Consider the following 20,578-nt stretch of genomic DNA (forward strand, 5'->3'; position numbering starts at 1 on the left):
CAGTCCATTCCTTCCTGAAATAGGTCATGCAACAGGCGAGGGGAACAGCCCTCTGGAAATGTTTGTCCCTCCTGACTACAAGAAAACACAGATTAGCAGTTCAGACTTCATCGGCACAACCTGAGGTTGCTAAAGTTAGGTGACGGGAGTACTCTGGACACATTTTGTAGTTTTAGGTTTGTTTGTTTGTTTGTTTGTTTGTTTTTAATGGAAAATTTGTTTGTTTTGTTTTTCTTCTCCTTTTTCATTCTTTTAGTTGCAGGGTCGCTCAGCAGCAGCATAACGCGGTGGGCACGCTCTCTAATACATCCCCCTACCCTCACAACGCCTCTGCACACCGAGCCGCCGCCGTGCCACAGCACCGGAGCCGGCGGGGCGGAGGTCGGTAGCGGCAACACTGTACCCGCGTGGGCCGGGCCGGGCTGTGCCGCCGCTACCGCCGGCGGCGGGGAGCGCATCGCGTGGCGGCCAATGAGCGGTTCCGGGGCGGGCTCGGGAACGGCGCCGCCGGTACTTAGGCTCGCCGGCGGGGCCAGGCAGCTAGAGCGGAGCGGGGCGCGCAGCGGGGAGGCTGGAGCTCACCTCCTCTGCGGCGCCCATGGGGACTGGACGACTTTAAAGGAGTTTGGGGGGGTTCTGGCGCTGGTCGACCACGGGTACGGAGGCGGGAGGAGGGCAAAGGGACCTCTCGGGTGGGGGGATACTGGCCGCCTGCTCTTTGCCTGGTCCCGGCGGGATCCCGGCCGGGGTGCTGGGATCTGGCAGGAGGGCAGGGGTGTCAGCTCCGAGGCCGTGCGCTCCTCTCGCCTCTTTCCCGCATGCCCGGTTCAGCTGCGCGCAAGCGGAGGGAAGGGCTCGGGACCCTCCGTGCTAGCCCTTACCGGGGGCCTCTCCACTTGCCGAGCCAGGAAAGGAGGCTCTTGGGGCAACTCCGTCCGGCCGCGCAGAACTGCCAGGCGGTGTGGGAGCCTGGCGCTCCAGAACCGCGGAGCTCGGGAAGCCCCGCAGGGCGCGACCCGGGGAGACGGGGCTCTACCCTGCCCTGCACCCTGAGGGCAGGAGGAAAGATCCGCGCTAGGAGTTTCACCCGTACGTGTGGGAGGGATAGGGGCTTAGGGCGGAATTGCTTAAGTCTTTCGTATGTGCCTTGATTTTTTTTTTTTTCTTCTTTTCTTTATTTCCTCCGTTTGCATTTCCCTTCTCTTGTTCTCTCGATCCCTGCTCACCCCACCCTTCCATCAGACCCGGCGATTCCTGCCCTCGCCTCGCCCTGTCATTGATGGGAAATCAACTGGATCGCATCACCCACCTGAATTACAGCGAGCTGCCGACCGGGGACCCCTCGGGGATCGAGAAAGACGAGCTGCGCGTCGGGGTGGCTTACTTCTTTTCGGATGAGGAAGAGGACCTGGACGAGCGAGGCCAGCCAGACAAGTACGGTGTGAAGGGCTCCGGCAGCCCTGACCAGGAGACGCCCACCCACCACCTCCACCACCAGCTGGTGCTGAACGAGACCCAGTTCTCCGCTTTCCGCGGCCAGGAATGCATCTTCTCCAAGGTCAGCAGCGGCCCCCAGGCTGGGGACCTCAGCGTCTACTCGGTGTCAGCCCTGCCTGCCCTCTGCAAGCCGGGGGACCTGCTGGAGCTGCTCTACCTGGGGTCATCGGAGCATCCGCCGCCGCACTGGGCAGTGTACGTGGGCAGCGGGCAGATCATCCATCTGCACCAGGGGCAAATCCGGCAGGACAGCTTGTACGACGCGGCCGCGGGCAACGTGGGCCGGGTGGTGAATAGTTGGTACCGCTTTCGCCCGCTGGTGGCTGAGCTGGTGGTGCAAAACGCCTGCGGGCACCTGGGCTTAAAAAGCGACGAGATCTGCTGGACTAACTCGGAGAGCTTCGCCGCCTGGTGCCGGTTCGGGAAAAGGGAGTTCAAAGCCGGGGGGGAGCTGCAGGCTGCTGCCGACACCCAGCACCAGCAGCAATACTATCTCAAGATCCACTTGGCGGAGAACAAGGTGCACACGGTGAGGTTCCACAGCCTGGAGGATCTAATACGAGAGAAGCGCAGGATCGATGCCAGTGGCAAACTGAGGGTGATCAAAGACCTGGCTATAGTGGATGGGAAAGAATAGGCAGTAGCAGGGGTGCATGGCTATCTTCCTTCTGCCCTGCCCGGGGAGACCAGCCTGCCACAGAGACAGGAGGCTGCACCCTCTTTCTGTGGGATGAGACTGGAAGCAGGATCCATGGCAACATTCCAAAAACCAGCATTCTTTACACCCATAGCCAGTATTTTGTTTGGCTTTTAATAGTGTTAATGCTGAAAGAGCGAGAGAGAAAGAAAGAAACTAGGGGGGAGGTGCAGGAAGGCTGTTTTCAGAGTAAGCGGACAAAGTCTCTCCTATTGATTGATGTTGACCATTCTAGCAACATGCCAATAAAATTTCAAATTGAAATTTAAAAACAAAAAATTATTTCATGGCTTTAATCCATGATAGGTTTTAAACATCTGGGGCCATGCATTTGGATCTAGCTAAATGAGTTTCTAGATAATATTTGCCTTGTGGCCAACCAGAAGCATCAATCATACTTTGCTAGCTGTGAGGAGAAGGGAGGGTTGACAGGGAGTGGAAGGGGGGGGTAAATGCCTGTTTTGTTTCTAAATACTGTTGCTTCAGCCTGTAGCTGACACCCAAATTTTGTCCCAGCCAACTCAGGCAAGATATTAGCAGGAAAAATGCTTTCTTATCTCTGGTTGAAATCTGTTCCATTTAAAATATTTGTCATCTTTTCTTTCTGTTTGCAGCACTCTGCCTATTGTCATAACAATGCATAAGCTCTTTTCACTTCTTTCCAACCTCTCTGCCTTTTTAAAATTTTTTCTCTTGGAAAAAACTTGGTGAGCAGCTGTTTTCCTGAAACTAAATCCATAGGTTAAAGGAAGTGGTGTATTTTGTAGAACAGTATACTCAGTGTTGCTCCTCAGAGATCCAGCCTCTAGGATCTCATGCTTGAGCTGTGAATTTGTATCGCTGTAGTGATTCTCACTGCACCACTGCTTCAGTACCTCTTCATGCACAGGTCAACACAACCCTGCAAGAAACAAATAAGTTTGAATTCTGCATGTTGCCTCTTTGAAACAGCAAATTACTGCATATTTACAATTCCACTTAAGGAAAATAGATGTAATGTGGCAAAGTTCATCTTGCATTTCAAATTAAACAATCTTGTTCAGTCTAAGTTTAGAAATCCCCAGCTGCATTTAAGATGCCTTCTAATGTGGTGTGAGCAATGCATTGTCTGTATTTCAGATCATAAACACTCATTGCTTAATTCTTAACTTCTGAAGTGAAAGAAGCAGAGTATAAAATATATATTAAAGTTTAAATAAGTTATCAGACTGGGGCACTTATAAAGCTGTCTTTTTTTTTATTTTTATTTTTTAATCTGAGCTGCATACAACTTGTAATAAGCAATTTGTCATTGCATGTTCCAGTTCTGGAAAGAAAATGCATTTGTTTTTGTCCCCTCTTCTCATATCAACATCAGATGACCAAATAGAATACCCCTCTTCTGTATATACTATACACTCCACTCCCTATCAATGTAATGTGTCCTGGCTCCTTTTTGTATTAAACAATGTCATAAGCAACCTTGTTGCAATAGCAATTTCATTTCTCCAATGTATCTTCCTCCCATAGCTAAAGCTGTGAGGGTGGAGTGTACTTCATTATAATAAGTTCCAGCATAAATATATTTTTTAGAAAAGTAAAACCAAAAAAGAAATAAAAAAACAAACCCAAACAGTACCCCCTCAGTGAAGGTCGTCAAACTGGCTTTGTGTTTGCTGATACACTTGCCAAAGTTCTATGGTAATAGTGTAATTTTTATCTCCTTCCCTAAAGAACCTTGGTTAGTACAATATAGGGTAAATATTTGAAAAATGTGAAATACTGTCAAACTACTGCTGAAAAAGCCCCAAATCACAACATACGTTTAAATAAATGTGTAATATTTTAGCTTTACATTGGTAATAGTTGCTGTCTGATGATAGCTCTTTTCAAAACATGAACAGCTTCCTCTACATAATATTTTTGTATCCTAATATTTATACTTTGTTAGATCTCCCAAAATGTTTACTAGGTCTGTTTTCCCTCTATCGTGGTGAATGCCCTGTGGGATTGCAGAAAGGCACTGGCTTTACATCAAGGCACTTAAAAATTAAGTGGTAGGATGAAGATGGGTGGGCAAGAGTAGTTTAATTTCTCCTTATAAAAATGATATGTGTTAGAGAACTGAAGTAGGAATGGGCACAGAGAATTGAAGACTAAGTAACAACATTGATGAAGACAGGAAGAATAAAGTGGGATCACATTATTATTATTATTGATTTCTGGAATGCCTTGTTTAAAAATTGCTCTTAGGTGAATACAGGAGTAGAGAGAGGATCTGTGCAAGAATGGCATTGCATGTTCTTTCATATGAGACTTTAAAACACACTGGTTGAAAACTTTTCACTGTGCTTTTCAGATGCTTTGTTGCTCTATCAAACATCCATTTTTAACTCTGGGGTTTTTTTGATAATGATTTACTTACCTGGTTCATGAACACAGTAATTTTCCTTGTTTTGGCTAGCTGGATGTAGAATGGTACCTTTTAGTATATATAGGAAGGTATAAGAACTAGTCCATGCTTGCTTTAAGCTCTGTCAAAAGTTTTTGGCATCAGCCCAAATTTGTACAGGTAGAGCAAAATTATGGTCTGAGGAGAAGTTATTGGAAGTATTCACAAATGGTATTAACCTAGGATATAATATTGCTATGACTGTGTTTAAGTAAGTCTTATTTACAACAAAGACACCCATGCAGATCCTTTTTGGTTTTTTTTTAGATTTCAGTCCTGAGTTACTGACAGCAATCTGGTCCTGATTCATAGCCCATTGAAGGTAATGGAATGCCTCTCACTGACTTCAGTGAGCTTTAGATCCTAATTTATTGTTTAGAAGGTGGTTAAAATTTGTGGACCTTGAGAAGAAGTGAGATTTAAGATGGCATTTCAGAAACAAGATAGGGCACCTTTCTGAGATAGGAGACTGTAGAAACAGGTGATGCCATAGAAATACTGAAGGAAAACAGACTTGTTCTGAAACAGCAATGTTAATCTGAGATGGCAGTAGAGAAATAGTGAAAAGACCAAATGAAAAGTGCATGTAAGAAGTTGTTCAATGCCTTGAAACAAGAAAAGGAAGGTGGGGGAGCAGTCAGCTATGAGGAAGGCAGTGATATGGATGACTGACAGGTAAAAAAATGTAATTGATTATACTCATCTTTCAGGATCAGTGACCTGCCTGAGTTAAGATTTCCAATTCCAGCAGTGAAGGTATTGACAAATTATATTATATCTGTGCAATCTGCTTGCATTTTTCAGTCTAGCTACCTAGGGTAAATATTTATATCTCATTCATTGCTCTTGAAATACTGACTTGTAATATGACTGCAATGCTAGGATGCTTTGCACATCTTTCTTTTGTGTCACGTTTCAAACTTCCTGTTGTCTATTTGGGTAGTAGTTTTATAGAATCTCTCTTTGGATATGATTTTCTTAGTCTTTTCAAAAATGTGATCTTTTGAATTCTGTTGAGGCTAACATTTTATTAAAAAAACATATTTGTGTCCCCTTGAAACATAGAGAGCCTTTGTGAAATATTGTACTGTTATGACTAAAATGTCTGCTGTTTGTTGGCTGTGCATATACGTAGAGGACTGTAAGAATGGGTAGCAAAATTGATTTTGTGTCCATCTTGTTTCTGGGTTACTTTGTTTTCATTTGTTAGGATTTTTTTCCAGTCTAAATTCACTATAGTTTTTAAAAATGAAAAAAAAATAAGGTAAAAGCTATATAGCCTATTTTTAAGGCAATAAGGCAATTGATCCATATGTGGATTTCGGATTAAAAACTGGGTGTAACAATATGGGGCCTTCAGGGTGTGAAGAGAAGTGGATTTTGGTCTGTGCTGGGTTGAGCACAGTCTTAATTATCCTGCCTCCTTTCATTTTGGTGTCTTTCATATGCAGGTAAGTGATGTGCAAAATATAGACTTGTTTATGAGATGTGTTGAATGTTTGTAACTACAACCAACATTTCTTGGAGCTGAGGGAACACTGGATTTCAGTCAAAACTTGCAGCATCTTTTGCCGTTAGGTACCTCAGGTCAGCTGGTTCTCAACCCTCTGTATACAGCTACAGAGGAAGTAGTGGGCTAGGGTAGTTACTGCTAGTTTTAAGGTTTAGTTATTTTCTATGAAAGTTTTCAACTAGGGTGGCTTAATAGTATTCTGTCAATAATTATACTTGGCTGTTGCTGAAAAGTATGTGTTGCTGCTTACGCTGTCCAAGCAGTGTATTTTCTGCTTGGTAACCCAGGAGAATGATGAAAGACCCAGTCCCAAAGAATTAAAATAGGAATATGTAAGGAGTCATGACTGGGATACTGTGCTGAGGGTGGTTCAACTGCAGATCCAAAGGATAGTTACATATGACTACAGTGTGATCAAGTGCTGCTGTTATTCTTGAGTGTCAGTGTTTCCATGGCAAGTGTGAAATCTGTTTGATTACTTTATCATTATGAAATATTTAACTTCTCTGTACTTCTTAAGATTTGACATGTGAAAGTGCCCCATGCTCGTGGATCCTCTGACACAATGTTAATCAGATTTCTTAAGAGTTATATTGTAAAGAAAATTGAATACTCAGATCATATACTTTACTGAACTGCTTGTAAATAAAAAAGAGGGTAGCGTAGATGTTAGCTTGGAAAAATGCAGTGAACTAAGACTCTTCTACTACATGGTGTATCAATGCATTTACTTCAGATTATATATCCAGATTATGTTGTCCAGTTCTGGAGCCCCAAACACAAGAAGGACATGCAGCTCTTGGAGTGAGTCCAGAGGAGGGCCATGAAGACAAGAGGGCTGGAGCACCTCTCCTATGAAGGCAGGCTGGGAGAGTTGGGGTTGTCCAGCCTGGAGAAGAGAAGGCTTCAGGAGACCTTATAGCAGCCTTCCGGTACCTGAGAGGGCAACTGGAAAGGTGGGGAAGGGCTTAAGAGTGTGTAGTGGTAGGACAAGGAGTGATGGCTTTAAACTGGAAGATTGAGGTTAGACATTAGGAGGAAATTCTTTAGTATGAAGGTGGTAAGACACTGGAACAAGTTGCCTTGGGAAGTTGCGGCTACCCCCGTCTTGGAAGTGTTCAAGGCCCGGTTGGTTGAGGTTTCGGGCAATACGGTCTAGTGAAAGTTGTCCCTGCTCATAGCAGGGGGATTGGAGCTAGGCAATCTCTTAACATCCCAACCAAAACCATTCTATGATACAGAAATAGTCTAGATAAAAATCATTCTATGATACAGAAATAATCTATATAGGTACAAATTACTAGTGCTCTTGGTTTGTTTTTTTTTAGAAAAAAAGGGGTTGTGGCACTCTGTGTCATCTCTTCAGCAAAATAGTATTATCTTGTCTAAATGATACAATTTCACTGTGAAGTTCTCTTTTTTTTAAAATACTGAAATGCCACCATGCCATTTAAGTTGCTTTAATTATATTTACCTTTGAAATATAAACCAGAATTTGTCTTACAGAGTTTATAATAGAGCAGGTAGTAATATGCGCTTCAACTTCTTAATTTAAAATATTTGCATCAAGCACAAACATATTTAGGTGGATAGGTCTAGAGGGATTATAGAGTTTCTATTAGCAGAGACCACCTACTACTATATGGTGGCACTTTTTGTCTTATTTTGATTTGGGGATTTTGGGGTGTTTCTAATTCTGCAGATGATCTATGGGTGTAAAACTTCTCCAAGTGTCTGCAGGATCAACATCTTTAAAACAAAGATGATCTATCCCCTTCATGTGGCATTTACTTTGAGCTAAAGTCAAGCAGAACCAACCAGGACCAAGACCTCAGCATCAACCTCCAGTAGAATTCAGTGGGAGGCTCATGTGTGTGATGTCTACCAGAAGGGCCTTAATTGCATACTCTTGTACATATAGTAATCATCTATGCAAATTGGCATTTTCCTGGGTAAAGTGTTTTAATGCTTTTCAAACATCCCTTTGACTTTATCTTGCATGGCTTGTGGGTACATGTGTTGGTCACAAATAGAAAATTTGAGTTTAGTTTATGGGCTTGAGCCTCTGCCATGCTGTAGAGCTATTGCAACAGGAACTCAAGTGGAATTTGAAACCAATGGGGGTACAACAGAAAAGGGTGGGAGAGTTTGCAGTTAATCTCCATTCTGTTCAAGGAGGATCTTCAGAGCTAAGCTTGAATCTATTTGCTTCCTTCCCTCCCCTCCTTCCTTCTTTCCTTCCCTCCCAGGTGCACAAGGGTGCAGCCCTCATACATAAAAACATTCACACTTTGGAGATCCGTGGTACTGCTTTGACAAAATAGGGTGAGTCAAAATGCAGTGTCTCATCAGCCTGAAGTAGCAAATAATTTTTCACAGTTTAAACACTATTTGGTTACAGAGTGGAACTGGCAAACTATTTGGAGAAGTCATATTTTTAATCTCGTAACCTAAGCAGCATAATGCTGAAACCTCAATAATGGTTCTGGGTAATTCCCATACAGTACAGGTAAGGGCTTGTTCCCAGTTTTTGTAAATAAAAGAGTGAGTAACCTTGACCCAACAAAATTATCATGGGATAGAACTTGTGAATAAATGAAACAATTAAACCCCAGATTTGGTTCTGACATGACACTGTCACTGCTGCAGGTAAATAAATGGCAAATAGCTAGCAATGTGGGTAAATACCAACTGCTGCATTTTGACACTTCTCCACAGCAGAATACTTTATGCCACAGATGGAATATTCCTTGTATGTTGTTCAACATGAGTAAACATACCACAATCTAGTTTTAAGACAGATCTTTTTTTTTCCATATGTTCTTATTGTTTCCATATGCCCTTTCAGTCAGCTGAAAGCAATACAAACACTGAGCCTGAAAAATAAACTAATTGTAAATGTTTAAGCAGAAATATATATGTATATTGATACATAACTGATATATTTGTATATACATATACATACTTTGTGTGTATGTATTATGCATACACACAAACAAGAAGTCTTGACTATTTTATTAGTATTGGTAATAAATGGAATCATTTCAATATGTATTTTATCTGTGCAGCAGATGGATACCCAGGTCTTCACTGACAAGATTTTAACAGTATTCAAATATTTGTTCTTTAGGGTATTCCATGGTCTTCTGACATCAAGAGTAGTGAGTTAAATATGTGTGTTTGGACATACTGCTGTTTACTGAAGGAAAAATATCAAGGAGCACTACACATTGCAATAATAAAATAACCTTTCAAAATTAATTGTGCTGCTACTGACTTGTGTATTTATAAATAAAATAATGCTCCAGTGAAGTATCCATCCATCCTCATTTGGCATATTTTATTGGTTTGTGCCACAAATCTTTTTCATAATTTGAATATTTTTCCCCTCACTGTAATATTTTGAAATTAATATTACTGAAATTACCTGTTCTTTTGTTCAGACATGCTCAACTGTTGTTGTATAGCTGTTCCTAAGTAAAAAGATGGCTAGCATTGGTATTTCTTGACTTTTCTCATCTTACCATTCTTTGAACTTCTGTAATGACTTCAAAACCTAAATGGTGGAAATTTTAAAAGCACTTACAATTGATTTGATTCTCCCCATAGAATTCTTTGTTGGACATTTACCTTGGTTATTTGGGCCATAGTTAGGCTAAACCTTACAGCTTTTAGAAATCTTGCCTAATAGACACAGGGTCAAAATAGCTCTGTCAAGACCTGCAGGTGCTTCACATGGGCAGGATTACTGAGTTACACCTCTGACTCACTGACAGATGAAACTTCATTTCAAAAATCAGTAGAGTAGCCTCGTTGATCTCGCCTGAAAAAAGGTATGGATCTTCCTACATATCCAAAATTCTTCGTCCTCCTCCTGAAACTACTTGTGAGTGATATAAGACCCTTTTCCATGAACAATCCCATCACTAGAAATCACTGTACAGAGACTGTCAGAACTTAATACTGTAATTTTCAGATGCTATGGAAGAAAAAAGAAATCACTCACCTATTCTGTTGAAGTTTTTTAATTAAACAATTTCCTTAAAATAAATAAGTGTATCTCTAAGGAAAGGAGATCCAGTATAACAACTCATAGACCACCAGAACATTGCTAGTAATTAAAACATCTGTCTGAGCACCAGCAACAGTTACTTTTAAGAAACAGATTGCATTTCAAACTACAGCTTCATTGAACAGAGCTACCTTAGATTAATGCAAGGACCTGTTAATTTTTATGATAGAGTTATATGGTACAACTCTGTTTACTTGCTAATATGCCATGGCCCTACTTTAGCTTTAAATTCAAACCTAATTACATGATGCATCTGCCTACCTGTCAGTATTTTCTACTGGATTAGTATTTTCAATCTGTGCTGACTACATATACCATTGATTCTTCAGTCAATGATAATCAAAGTCATTATTATTATTGAAGAGTCATTTAATTAACTGGGCATCTCATTTTAATTATGGCAATATAAAAGAGTGTCAGGTACTAGACCCCTGCACAAAGGGTCATGTAATATGCAGATTAACCTTCTCAGTTACATTGTCTGGGTCCCATTGGCTCTAGCTAAGGGCTGTAAAGGCACTTCATACCTCTTAATTTCTCTTTGAAGTCAAAGAAACAGGGTAAAAAGGATTGGCAGAAGAAAAATGTTCTAAAGGAGTTATGCTCAGCAGAAATATTGGGCTGTTCTTTTATGTTTATGGTTTGTATACAGATAAACTTAGAAATATGCTGATAAAACTGTGTTAGGTGCAACAGTGATAGAAATGATACCCTGTAAGTTTTGTCATGCTAGAAGCTTGCATATGTATGCTGAATAAAAAGGAGAATCTTTTGATTTTCCTTTTCACAGAATGCTGGTATCTTTTCCTAATCAATAGGAACCCCAAGTTGAGTTCACTGCTGATGATGAAGAGCAAGAGCAATAGAAATGTCAAATGTTTGCATACTGCAATTGATAGCAGTACTGAAAACCTGTCTCAAATTCCATTCTCCTGAAATCCTTAATCTCAAACATTCCTTTGAGCTTTTAATGACTTTTCTAAGAATAATGCCCAAGTGAATGTGAATGGAAATAAACCAGGAACATAAAATGTCAGAGGAAAAAATTGTTTCATGTTCAGCTATGGACTGTCCTATATTTCTTATTTCCTTGAAGAAGGAATAAGATTTATATTGATATTTAGGGAGAAGTTCTTCTTGCAAGATACATAAACTTTTTTTTGAAAATTCAGGTGTGCTTTACTGAAACAAACTGCTAAGGAAAAGGTACCATTTTGAGTTTAATAGAGTTAGCATGTTTGTGAGAAATCTCAAGGCATATTCTTTGCCTATTCCAAATCTTCTGTATACTGGTTTCAGAGCAAAGAGCTGCAAAACATGAAACATTATTTTTTTATTAGTTTTGTTTATATTGGGAAGTGTTTTGCAAATATGATTAGTCACTTGTGGTGCCTCATCTTCTCAATACTTCACTGAAGATCTCTCAAACTTGTTAGTTTTTTCTCAATGCTGAATTTCTGCCACCTGAAAATGAAGCCCCCAAATATCTTCCAGTCAGAAACTGAACACTGAGGACAGCTTAAGTGAAGCATGGAGAAAGTTACATATTTTAAAAAGCTTTCATAGCTGTAAAACAAATCCTGCAAAACACAGAATCCAATATGGTATCCTACTAAGTATTAAGTATATTAGTGTTTTTTTAAACGTACAGTTTAGCACTAATGTATTACATGTAAAAATGGTAGCTGCTTCTTACCTTTTTGGTTAGCTGAGAAGCATCCCATTTGCTCCAAGGCCTGGGTGAAATGCAAAGTTTTCTTACATAAAGAATTGGTTAATCTGATTTCAATTACCAATTAGGCTTTTTTGGTACTTACTGAGAATGAGCTGTCCAAGCAACATTGTTCTCCGAAGATGCCTGTATCTCCAGTGGCTAGGGAAGGCATAGCAATGCTCTTAGTTAATACATTGTAGTTAGGTGGGAAAAACATGGACTGAAGGCTGATTTCCCCAGTTGTAAATGTAGTCTACCTTACTTATCTAAACAGTGGAAAGAGAGACATACTTTCAGAGGTCAATACACCCTACTTCAACATGCACATAATAAAATCACGTATTTCAAATGGCTTTTATCTCTCCCTGTTTAGTGTTTACTCAACTAGGAATAACCTGTTGCCAGAGTAGCTGACAAAGATGACAGTAACTAAGGAAAAAAATGTCTTGAAACTACATGATTTGTTCTCTCTCAATTACAGCTCTACTGTTTTGTCAAACCTCAGCCTAATAAAGATTGGTTTACCAAGATGAAGAATGTTGTGTGATCCCACAAAAATGACAGTCTCTAGAATATTGATAAACCCTGATATATTAGACAATTACACATAAATTATGTCATAACTGTAAACAATGTATTAATTTTTAAAAAGCTAAAAAAATAATTTCTGAACAATTTGCCCAATTATAATCACACACAGAGGGAAACCTGTTGTCTTCTAGTAAGTTTACAGAACCCAGTCAATTATTTTAAGAATTTCCCTGGAATTGATTGCCAGAGGACCTGGGTATCTAACAGTAAATTAAACAAATATTAATTACACATCTATCCATTCAGGTGGCTCAGTGCACTTTAGCTGCCTTTTATTTGTCTCACAAAGAACCAAAACACTGACATGTTCATTAATTGAATGCTTGATTGAACAAGTAAACCTTATACTACACTACACCCTGCCAAATTTAAATTCTGGTGGCCTGCCAGAGGAAAACCAGAATTCCTGTTTTATGCTAGTTATAGCAAATCCTGTTAAAAAAAGAACAGATGCATTCTGTATTTGCTGAAAATTCTCAGATGATTGTTGACATTAGTCTTACCTTAATCCTAGGTAGCATACCTGCAGAAAATACATTGATAACTGATAATTACATATAAAGGGATGTCTTGTGTTAGTGACAAAAATAAGCATTATGAAATTAAGAATCCTTACACAGTAATGGATCCTCAAGGATATCAGCTCAGTAACCATACTACTAGAGGCTTCAACACTTATTATGATCTGTATTTCTACAGATGAGAGGATGTCCACTCATCTAGAAATATATTAACTTGCCTTCATCAAAACTCATTTAGTTAGTGATAGGGATTGTCAGTACAGCAAGGAGACAGCGAGCTGCCTTCCAGGAGAGCAAAGTGTAAGAAATGGATGTAACCGCTTGTTATTGTGTCAATATATTTTAAGATTAACAGATCAGTTTAGCTGTTACTCAAAACAATGACAAAAAGTAATTTGAAAGTGATGTGACAGGTTGGAACAGAACTTTGAGAAATTTCAAAAGAGATTCTAAAGTTGATGGCCTGCTCTTAAGATGAGGTAAGCTGAAGAAAGGTGAATTTAAGACAGAGTTAAAGGCAGGCTGGATACCTAAGTTTGATACTCTTAATAGCACTGTAATTTCTCAGTAGCTTAATTTCTGTATTTTGTTCATATGTTCAAGAACTTCCATTAACCAGATTTGGTTTTTGCAAGCAGAGGAGGGAATTTGCTGTTCTGTAGAATGTAGTGTAGTCTACTTCCTAACAACAGCAAAGTTTTATTTTGCACAATATATGCAATTCCCACAATTTCCTTTGCTATATTCCTATGATGTGGATTATTGAAACATAGTCTGTGGCTCATGAAGGTAAGGAAGCACATGGAGTAGATGTTCTGTGAAATCTATTTATGTAGAGCAGAAAGATTAGCTTTTTTGAGGATTGGACTTGGTTATTCAAGGGATTCCATTCTTATGGTCCAAAATCAGTTCACCAGCTGGGCACTTGTCAGTGAAAAGTGTTCTAAGAAGCCTGTCTTTCAGGGTTTGAAACTGCCAGTTTCCATTAGTGGCCACATAGAATTAATTTTCCCATTTGTGCTTAGCACTTTTGAAGTAATTGCCTTCCTGTCCTCAAACTTCAAAGTTAGTGTAGCTGTTGCTTTTCTTCAAAGGAAAGATAATCTTATATGTTTTGATGGTAATGTCATTTCATATTTCATCAATTCAAATCTCTTTGACAAGACTGGTGACCTGCGGGTGAGTGCTCAATCCAGACAGCAGGTGGTAGACCATTTTTCCCCCTTGTCATGTTCTTAGATCAACACATTCCACTCAGAGAAGTGGAAATAAAGGCCACAAACTTTCAAAGACTTAGTCTCACTTTCTAAAATCGCAGTAGTCAGAAAAAGCAGAAAAGCTGCTGTTTCCCAGATACCTCGCTCTTGTTCTGACAGTTCCTCATAATGCTTGCACTCCTGCTTTTTCCCACATCCAGGCAATTTTGTAATCCAGTGAGATATAATGAAAAATGTTTGCTGCTAAAACTTGATATGTGCAATTTAGACCCAAAGCTGAACAGTTACAGAATTAATTTCTATGTGTACGGTAATCCTGATGTAGTCAGAAATTTCTTTCCTCTTTTGTCCATGAGTATTCCATCTACCTCACCTGTCTATTCACCTCTAGCCTATTATTGGAGTGATGAAAAATATCCCTAATACAAAATTTGTGTCACTGTGCAGGAAATCAGAAAATTCAGAGGCATTTAAAAAAAAAAACCAACAACAAAACAACCAACGAAATAAAAATGTTATTTTCTTGCATTCACTGTAAAGCATCATCTTGGAAGTCCTGTATTCCTGGGTCTATTTCAGGTGCTATTTAATACATACAGATAAGCAGCAATTTAATAAAATACATTAACATCATCTGCAGCCGTGATCAGAGTCTGGGACTGCCTGTAGAAGCTGGAAGAGTTCAGCCAAAGTCCATCAAAGTCAATAGACACCCTTTCATCCATTTCAAAGGGTTTTGAATGAGGGCCAGACTTGCTTTTGAAGCTCTCTCTAGACTCATTTTGTCTATGGCTATAGTCTGTTTGTAACTGCCATAACAGAGAATATGAAAGAAACTACTTAAAATGAGCAAGATATTGAAGTGCTAATGTTGCACAATTCTCTAGTATCAAAGGTGAATTTATATCATAAAAAACCTCTAGCTAGATTTCTGCAGATTCTATTCTTGACCTCTTGATTTCCCAATATAGAATTTTAGATCCTATCTGACAAATTTTACAATGCAAAACAATCACAAGAAGCACTTGTATATCCTTATTCCTCTGCTCATTTATATTTTCCAACTTTGCAATGATTGATCAGACTCCATAAATCAGTCTATCAAATGCCATGAAATAATGACATTTCCTATCTAGAAATATGGTTGAATAAAGGATACCCAGATTAAAAAATAAGATGCAGAAATCTCCCTTGGTGAATTTCACACTTGACTGAAAATTTTCTAATGAAAATGGCTGCCTGAGAATTCCGATGCCAGTCTGTGGTCTCTGCTTAAGTCATTCCACATGAAGCATAAAATGTAGATGACAGATAAAGCAGAGAATGAAACTTATGTATCATTTACAGTAATATTCCTGGCATGCAGTCTTTGTTCTAGTGCTTGACCTTTACTCTTTCTTTTTTTTTTTTTTTTTCATTACTGGAATAATTTTAAAATACATTTAAATAAACCCCTATTGAAATGATAAGTGATAATATCTGTACTTGGAAAAATGTAATAGTTAACATTTGTTCTATTAAATTGAACTAGTTATTCATTCATCCACTCATAACGAATGCATTTCAGAATAAGTTTTGAAAATACATATGAGAATGAGAATTCCAATACTTCTGAAATCTTCATCACTGATGAAAATATTTTTCAGCTGTAAGGAGCAGATATAATTAATTTTATTTCCTTATTGCATTTGAGAAATAGAACATTTTAATAGAGAACTAAAATAAATCATTTTTCCACTACATTCAGGTATCACACTAAACTTCTGATCAAATAACTCTCTTTTCATAATGTCTTCCAAAAACATGATCACTAGAGCTGGAAAAACAATGGTTCTGGTTCACTGGTGATTCTGGTCCTGGTATCAGAAACTAAGCTAAGTAAGTATTTATTTCACATTATCTTCAATTTTGTCTCATGTGCTTCATCAGATGTAAGCACCAACCAATGACACAATGAAATGTATTTGGATTTTAGGACATGCTGGATTTTTTTATACCACATAATAGTAATTTACATTGAGAAGGATTGTAAATATCCAAAAAAAAGAATAAACATCTGCTATAGAAATGCTAGTTCCAGGACTTTTTCTAAAAAAATAGAAGTACTCCTACAGAACTTGATTTGTTGAGTTGCCTATTGCCATCCAGTTTGAGAGAGAACAGTGAATAGCCTCTTACTCACCACAGAGCAGTCTGCTTAAGATTCTGAAGACCAAATAGCAGCCATACCATCTGCTCTTTGATTTGACACCACATCAGAGCAGACTACATCTTGGGATTTATTGTAAACCCTCATCCTCCTCTTCAGTGGGCGGCATAATCTACCTGATCAGCTTACTAGGCTTCTCAAGCTCTAAAAGGGTGCTGTGTCAACTCTGCAGTCAGCCTTACATTTCATGATTCAAAATTAGCTTCATCAAGACATTGCTAGTTATGGAATGCTGAATTAGATCTGAATTCTTTGGTTCCATACACCTGCATTCAAGTCCCTATTAATAGAAACTGCACTACCTCTCTACTGGGGAGAAGAAGGAGACAGGAGACAGAGATGTGGGCAGCAGAACACCTGGAATTTTATGCTGTGCCAGATTTAGAAGTAGAGAAATAACAATTCTCATTAAGAAACCAAAATTGCTGAAAGAATTATTAAAACTATAGATAGAGCTTTGGGGGCCAAAGAACAGCAGCAAAATGAACAACAGACACCATTTCCTACCATCATCTACTTTTCATGTGATTATATCTATGCTGGAGTCTCACCTTTGCCTGTTAAGTTTCTTAATTTCTGCTTTTGTGTGTGTGTGTTTATGACTGCTTATCTTTAAGTCCTTGAAGACCAACCAACCAACCAACCGAACAAACAAACAAAAAGGGGTTTGGCTGTAAAGATACCTGAGTTTGAATTTTGTCTTGCTTTTGAGTTGACCATCCCATGCTCCCTTAGCATACTGAACTACTGATTTCAACAACAAACGAAAAACCAACTAAAAAACAAAAGCAAACCCCTAGCCCAAACATCTTTTTTGTGTTCTCAGGGTCTAAGTCTTTTCCTGTTAAATTTAAATAGATCAGAGAGTCATCTAGTGGCCAAAAAAAAAGGATAAAAAAAGGATTTTTTAATAAATATTCTACTCTGGAGGCCTTGTCTGATCTCAGCTCTCATGGCCTATCTCAGATACTGACAGCAGATGGGCAGCACTGAGTGAAATGGTCATTAGGATAAAATAAGAAGTGAGAAAAAAATCTATCCTTTACTGCAAAAATAAAATAGTGCCATCACTAAAGGCCATTTCATCATTAATGTCAGCTGAAGATTTTAGCATGACTATTTCAGACACTGTAGAGTACTGAGAGCTTGAGTCTTAGTTTGGCTATAGAGAATGTCCAAGATCTGGTAACACCAGTGTCTTAATCTAAATTTTTGTGTATCCATGTAGCTGAAAGATGGATACTGTTCATGGCAGGGAAACAAAAGCCTCAAGAATTTATCTTTTCGGATTCCCTTTGTGGGTATATAAAACAAATAGAATAAAAAGCACTAGGTAGTTCCCTAGGTTATTAGTTTTTTTTTTTTTTATCCTACTGTATCCCCTGAACTGGGCTTCCTCTCCCTTTGATCAATGAACTGTTGAGTCTCTAAATTGAGTTTATAACATCAGACCTTAACAGCTGAATAATATATTATTTACATTTAATTTTGAAAGCATTTTTTGTCTTATTAGATCAATCCAGGTGTTTTTCTAACTCACCCATTTTATACAGTGACCAACAGTAGACAATTTTGGTTTTTTGTTTAGTTTCTTTTACAGCTAGACTTTTTTTTTTTTTTTTTTTTTCTTTAAAAGCATTTTTTAAAGCAAATTATTAAGCAATTCTTAAATTCTAAGGATAATTATTAAGAATCTTCCCTGATTTTATTTTTCTCCTATAGATTATAAAGTAAAATCTGCAGGACTTTCACATTATATAACACAAATTTAGGACCAATAGTGAATGGGCAGATGAAGTGGTTTGGAGAGGCAACTTACAAACAATTCCTCTAAGCAAATTGTTTCTTTATCCTCAGAGTCCAGCTGTCAGATCATGTTATGAAAAACTGAACTCAAGAACATGGCAAAATACAGATTATATTTTAAATTTGTCCCAGATAAGTTTTTTTGTTTTTTTCCTCACACAGCAGTTTGAAATATTTTGATGAGGAAAATATTTTCAGAGGAAAGTAATTAATACATTGCAATTTTTCAGTTATTCAAGGTTTAAAGAAGCTGTTACACCTCTGTCCAAAATAGCTGCAATAATTCAATATTACAGAGAAATTAAAATATTTACAACTCATAAGTAAGAGCATAGCAAACTTGCCATAAATATGAAACACTTCCTGTGGTCACCTATGTAATACTTAATGATGTCTGCTGCAAAACCACCTGAAATGTCAGTTTTTAAGTTGCAAAACTTTACATACAATATTTTAATATTTACTATCACATCCTCCCATGCTTCCTTTCTTCCTGAGTGTGGAACAAAAAGCTGTTTCTTTTGATCTAGCTTGTACTTACACTAATGGACATCCAGAAAGCCACAGGCTCTGATATCAGATTTCTAGAGTTGTCCCATGCACAAATATAGGCTGGGAGGAGAAAGGATTGAGGACAGCCCTGGAGAGAACAACTTGGGGGTGGTGGTGGACCAGAAGCTTCACATGAGCCATCAACATGCGCTTGAAGCCCAGAAAACCAATTGGGTCCTGGGCTGCATCAAATGAAGCACAGACAGCTGGTCAAGGGAGGTGATTCTCCCACTCTGCTTTGCTCTTGTGAGACTCCACCCTGGAGTTCTGTGTCCAGTTCTGGAGTCCCCAGCATAAGAAAGACATGGAGCTCCTTGAACATGTCCAGAGGAGAGCCACTAAAGTGATCAGAGGGCTGGAGCACCTTCCTTATGGAGACAGGCTGAGGAAGTTGGGGTTGTTCAGCCTGGAGAAAAGGAGACTCTGAGATGACCTTATAGTGGCTTCTCAGAATCTGAAGGAGGCCTAAAAGAAAGCTGGGGTAAGGCTTTTTGCAAGAGGACAAGAGGCAAGGTGTAAAACTGGAAGAGGGGAGGCTTAGGTTAGACATTAGGAAAAATTCTTTCCTGTGATGGTGGTGAGAGACAGGAACAGGTTGCCCAAGGAATTTTTGACTGCCCCCTTCCTGGAAGTGTTCAAAACCAGTCTGGATGGGAACTTGAAGAACCTGATCTGGTGGGAGGTGTCTCTGCCCATGCAGTGGGTTTGGAACTAGATGATCTTTAAGGTCCCTTCCAACCCAAACTACTCCATGAATCTGTGGTCCTATGAAATACATGGGGAAAACCTTGCAAATATTCCAGAGAGGACACACACGCATTGTGCAATCCCACTCCTAGCAAAAGTCCTAAATAACTAGCACATTATGATCCTTATGGACCACACTAATAAAACTTGTTGTTTAATTTAACCTCCAAAACATCTTCCTTGTCTCTCCCCCAGATTCAATTTGTGTGTTCGGTAGGGAATATCATTAATGAACTATGAGTGTTTCTCAGAAAAAAGCCAACGTGTTGAGCTTGGAGAATAAGCAGCCTTTTCATTTTTCTCTCACTAAAGCACTTTTGTAAATTTACTTGAACTCTGATGAGAAAAAAAACCCAGCTGCATCTAAGAGAAGTAAGGCAGTGTGAGTCACAAGGAGCATTTATTCCCTGAAAGCAAGGCAAAAGGCAGTTCTTTTACTCTGCATCAGTAGGGGTCTGAAATTTTGGTGCTGGCAAGGACCTAACTGCCTGCTAAAAAACTTCAGGGGAAAATAATCTAGTCTTGCCTTAGAGTGAAAACATTAAAATTTCAGAAGCAGCATCACTGTGTGATTTCAGTCTAAAAATGACTTCAAGGAGAGTGCTAGTGTCAAACAGCTGGTATGGATAGACAAGTGGTTTACAAGTGTTTCTAAAGCCTACTCTTCGTTATTCTTTTTCTCCTTCTTCTGGATTCTTAGGGAAATATATTCCTTGTGTCCATTTATAGCATCTACTGTGTAATTACCCTGAAACTGAGTGACAATTGAGTCAAGCTGTCTCAAGCACTCACAAAAGTTACTAAATAAACGAATAAAATGGTTTTCTATGGAACAAATAGACAGCAGAAGAATGATGTAAAATTCAGTCATCAGGGAAGCAAATAGATGCAGGGCTATATTTTCTGATTTATTGTGATCAGCAGTATCCAGAATTACACACTAAGTTTTTCAAAATTACTAATGGCAGTACTAAAGACTAGAGAACTGAAAGAGCAGTTTAGAATACTGCA

At 39.1% G+C, this 20,578-nt stretch overlaps 1 protein-coding gene across 3 annotated transcripts; it reads left to right on the forward strand.

Annotated features, from left to right (window-relative positions):
- Positions 1-548: 548 nt before the first annotated feature.
- On the forward strand, positions 549-4,923 carry LRATD1 (LRAT domain containing 1). 3 transcript variants are annotated; one of them, XM_030447697.1, is made up of 3 exons: positions 1,000-1,089; positions 1,243-2,026; positions 4,893-4,923. In XM_030447697.1, exons 2-3 carry the CDS (start codon positions 1,280-1,282, stop codon positions 4,911-4,913), a joined length of 768 nt encoding a protein of 255 aa, XP_030303557.1. In that variant the 5' UTR covers positions 1,000-1,089; positions 1,243-1,279; the 3' UTR covers positions 4,914-4,923. The 3 variants fall into 3 exon arrangements, with proteins under 3 accessions (XP_030303555.1, XP_030303557.1, XP_030303556.1); XM_030447695.1 differs by lacking the exons at positions 1,000-1,089; positions 4,893-4,923 and adding an exon at positions 549-656 and having other exon boundaries at positions 1,243-2,455; XM_030447696.1 differs by lacking the exon at positions 4,893-4,923 and having other exon boundaries at positions 1,243-2,351.
- The last annotated feature ends 15,655 nt before the right edge of the window (positions 4,924-20,578 follow it).

Source organism: Calypte anna, chromosome 3 (genome assembly GCF_003957555.1).
Source record: "Calypte anna isolate BGI_N300 chromosome 3, bCalAnn1_v1.p, whole genome shotgun sequence".
NCBI lineage: Eukaryota > Metazoa > Chordata > Aves > Apodiformes > Trochilidae > Calypte > Calypte anna.